This window comes from Limulus polyphemus, unplaced genomic scaffold (genome assembly GCF_000517525.1).
Source record: "Limulus polyphemus unplaced genomic scaffold, Limulus_polyphemus-2.1.2 Scaffold1068, whole genome shotgun sequence".
Taxonomy (NCBI): domain Eukaryota; kingdom Metazoa; phylum Arthropoda; class Merostomata; order Xiphosura; family Limulidae; genus Limulus; species Limulus polyphemus.
In genome coordinates this window covers 324187-328309 of record NW_013666678.1, presented here as the reverse complement: position 1 = coordinate 328309, position 4123 = coordinate 324187, and the positions used below count along the sequence as shown (strand labels likewise).

The 4123-nt window shown below is 31.7% G+C and overlaps 1 protein-coding gene across 1 annotated transcript in view; it reads left to right on the top strand.

The window, feature by feature from the left end:
- Nucleotides 1-4123, top strand: part of LOC106461970 (adhesion G protein-coupled receptor B3-like) — a 61571-nt gene that overhangs the window by 20999 nt on the left and 36449 nt on the right. Inside the window, exon 6 of the mRNA XM_022389087.1 lies at nucleotides 2201-2304. Within this exon, the coding sequence (XP_022244795.1) occupies nucleotides 2201-2304 (104 nt within the window). The remainder of the gene's footprint in view (nucleotides 1-2200; nucleotides 2305-4123) is intronic.

Below are 4123 nucleotides of genomic sequence, written 5' to 3'. Positions count from 1 at the left end.
CTCACCAAGAGTTTTGGTTCAACAGATTGCAGCCAACTGTGAAGCATGGTGGTTTCAGCTTGATGGTTTGGGGAGCTGTTTGGGTTGGTGGGAGCTCGAGCTTAGTGGAGTGCGTTGGAAACATAAATTTTGCAAAATACGTCGAAATATTGGAGGAAGGACTCTTGCCACTTTATTCCTCGGGTTTCTTGGACAGGAACACAACGTTGTTCCAGGAAGATGGTATCCAGAAGTTGCCTTGGCCGAGCCAATCTCCTGACATGAACCCCATCGAAAACCTCTGGGCCATACTCGACTAGCAAGTCAAGAAACAACCAAAAAACCAACTTCGAAGAGCGATCTACTCCAAGTTTTGAAGCAAGAGTGGGTCAATTTTAGATTGTGGGATTTTCGGTGTCATGCGCAGTAAATGTACCTGTGGAGAAAGGGTTAATATAACGTTTGTTAATGACTTTGTGGAGGCAGTAACTGATAATATTATCCAGGCAGCTGCATTATTATTACTAGAAACTCAATATGTTTTCATTCTATTCATACCTCCACCTTTTTCTTCTATACTGCTCTTTACAGATAGCTCTAAATTAGTCGTGTAGGCCTAGCCATGGTTTGCTGCAAGTCTTTTGTTGGTCACTAGATCTCCTTGCAGATTCTGTGTGTAATCTCTCTTGCTCTAAATTATACACTAACTAAGCAGTTCACTATTAGACTGTAACATCTGTACTGACTTTCTTAGCTCTTCGAAGGCCTAGAATTGCTTTCTTGACTGTTCTCACTTCCTCATCACTTGAATATCCACAAATGGTTAGCTCTCTAAAATTTTCATTGCTATTAATATTCATCCAGTTTTTCTGAATTCCATGACATGTCAGTATTTGAAGGAATCTGCTCTCAACAAATGAATTTCTATTAACATCAAACCATTACCTATTACACAAATGGATTTTAAACCTACCATCAGGGTTTGGTTTTGTATCAGTTGACAAATGACTTGGGATGACCAATATTTCAACAATATTTTGCAGACTATCATTTCTTTGCTCCAAGGGAGTAACCCACCAATGTATGAGCAATGTATGTGACTCTCAAGTCACAACTGCCTACACTTTAATACCACCAGTGTTAACATTATTTTAGACATATTTTAACCTATGATATCTAAATTGACCATTTTGTTAAGTATTTATGGATAATAGGCCTTTTTAACTGTATTTGAATTTTTAACATTTAGATATGAAAAATGAAATTATAAAAAGCAAAACAAATGGTCTATTCTTACTTAATTTTTACCTTATCTTTTTATTCATTTTTATTGTGTAATTTTTTACATGTAAGAATATTTTCTGTTTTTTTACATTATCTCTACATTCCTTTAATTTTGAAAACACATTTGGTTAGCACAGACAACCTCAGAGCTTTGTGTTAATAAATTCAAACAAACAGAGATTTATTAAGGAATAAAAGTTGATAATTAACTGGAGAAATAAAAAAAAATAATTCAGACATCATACTCTCACTTGATGATAGGTTTTTAAATCAAACACAACAATGGGCTTGAATTCAACTTCCTCTAGTAACAAAAAAAGGTAATCTGATACAGTAGTCGCATTCTTATACTAGTCTTCGACATTCCCTTGTTAAAGAATGTAAGTACACAGAACCAAACCTACCTCATATAATTTAAGTTTGAAACACTAAAAAACTAACTAATAATACAACAACAACAACTGTGAACTATAATTTTATGTTGACTTAATTTTTCCATTATTTAAACTCAACTAAATTCTTAAGGTTATATTTTTTGGAATCTGACTTATCTCTGAACTATTGTTGACTTTGAATGTTACCAAACTTTATTTGTAATATTATGTTTTTGAGAAACGTTTTCTAACAATCTTGACTTGGATTTACAATTTACAGAAAGTTCTTGATTACCAAAAGATAGCAACTCAGTGGAATAAAACTTACTCAAACGACAGCATTAGGAGACCACAGTTTTAAGCATATAATTAAAAGAAATGATCAATTAATACTTACATTACAAAATAGTATAGTGAATTTTAATATTGTGTGAACGAAAGAGTTTACATAAATATAGAATTTAATTGCCACTCTGTAACATTATTTTCAATCAGCAGTGTAATCAAATATCATTTCTTCTCAACTTTGTTCAAATAATATTAATTTTTTTTTCTTTACTTAGGAACTGTAAGTCGGTATTGTAATGCAAGACAAAATCTAGCAGAATGGGAAGACCCAGATTTCTCAGGTTGCTTGGCAAAAGATTTTATAGAAATCAGAAATAGAGTATGTTGTGTTTTATATTTTGTAAATTTTATGTATATTTGTGAAATTTTAGCAGAATATGATTTGTAATGTAACAAAGGTGTATGATATTAAAAGAAGCAATGAAACATCATTGCATTCTAATAAACTTGACATATTATAAAACATGTGACAAGGATAAAAATGTTGTATACATAAAGCACTCATTAGTCCAAACTTACCTGTTATATTCACAGTACTATATCGTCTTCCCTTATTACGCTCACATTGATTTCAATCTTAACTTCTGACTCATGTATAGTAGAAAATAAACTAATGGGGAAAACTTGCCAAATTAAAATAATTTTAATCGTAAACACAAATTTTGACTCATGTATTTCAACCCTTCCTCAAATTGTATTGCTTAGACATTTTGAAATGTTATGAAGATGTTTTTCTCTTAAGAGAGTAGTTTAAACACTCAAAGCCGTGTATTTGGCATTATGGTATGTAATGAGGAAATTCCAGTATTTTATTTTGCAGTAGTAGATTAAACTTTTTTCAGAAACACTACTTTTAATATGGCAAAAATATTCAAATAGAACTATATTCTTCATAAAATTTCCATACACTTAAAGATGTCAAAATTACTTTTTATGATCATTATATTTGCATGTGCAAAAATGTTTTTATATACAACTGCAGCATCCTCTTGAGACAAAATGTAAACATCTGCCATTTTGTTGCTATTGGCCCCACTGACCTAGAATTTATGTCAGAAAAAGTATTTTTTTTTTCTAAGCATTTTAATGAAACACTGCTTGAATACTAACTCTGATATTGACTTTTGGTCATTGCTATAAGTTACTAGTCCTCCTAGTAGCAGGAATGATAAATATGCTACATATTATATTGAAATATGACATATATCTCTAAATAGTGCTAGCCTGAGGTTTTTTTTGCCACCCAAGCAAGATTTCAAAATGCTGGCCCCAACAGAACTTTTGCATCATTATCAGTGGTAAAAATATACACAGCATGGTCACAAGTAAATAGACACCACCTTTTCAGAATAAAGGAAATTTTTCAGTCATATTCACCATGAATTGATATATTTATAATTTAATTAATATCTAGTAGATCTTCCTTTCGCTTCGTGGAGTTCGTTGATCCTTTGGGGCATCATGAGAATCATCTCAAAGGTTTTAGTGTCTTACATTCAAAATTTTATTATACTACTTTTTGTTTATGTTATACCAATTACAATAGCATAAAATCTTAGCTAATAATCCATATCTTATTAGTATACAAGTTTTAAGTTCTTAATTATACAAGGAAATATATAAAAAAATCACGAATTTCCACTATTGCGATGCACATGACACATTTTGTCTTAGCATGTCATCATCCCTATTTTATCCATTACCCATCGAAAATCTACGAAATTAAATGTAAAATACTCTGTATAAAATCATTATTGCTCAAACAGACCATAGTTTTTATAGCCTTCAATTTTGTTTGGTTACAGAGCTACGGAATAGAAAATCAGACCCCTCCTGCCACACCCACTTGTCACATCCTCTCTTTTACAATTCTTTGGTAGTTCTCTCTTAAGTTTCATTATATATTACCCATAACCAATAGAAAGTCAAGGTTTTCATCTATCAAATGGCGTATTGTATAACGTTGTGTTCTGAACAGATAAATGTCAATTTCACTCAGAGTAGGAACATCGTTCCTGTGGGAAAGTTAACAACTAGTTTGGATGGATTTGTAACGGCTTTTATCGCATAGTTAGAAAGCCAAGAAGATTTTTAGAAGTAAGTGAATTTGTCTACTTTTTGCATGTTATTAGTCTATA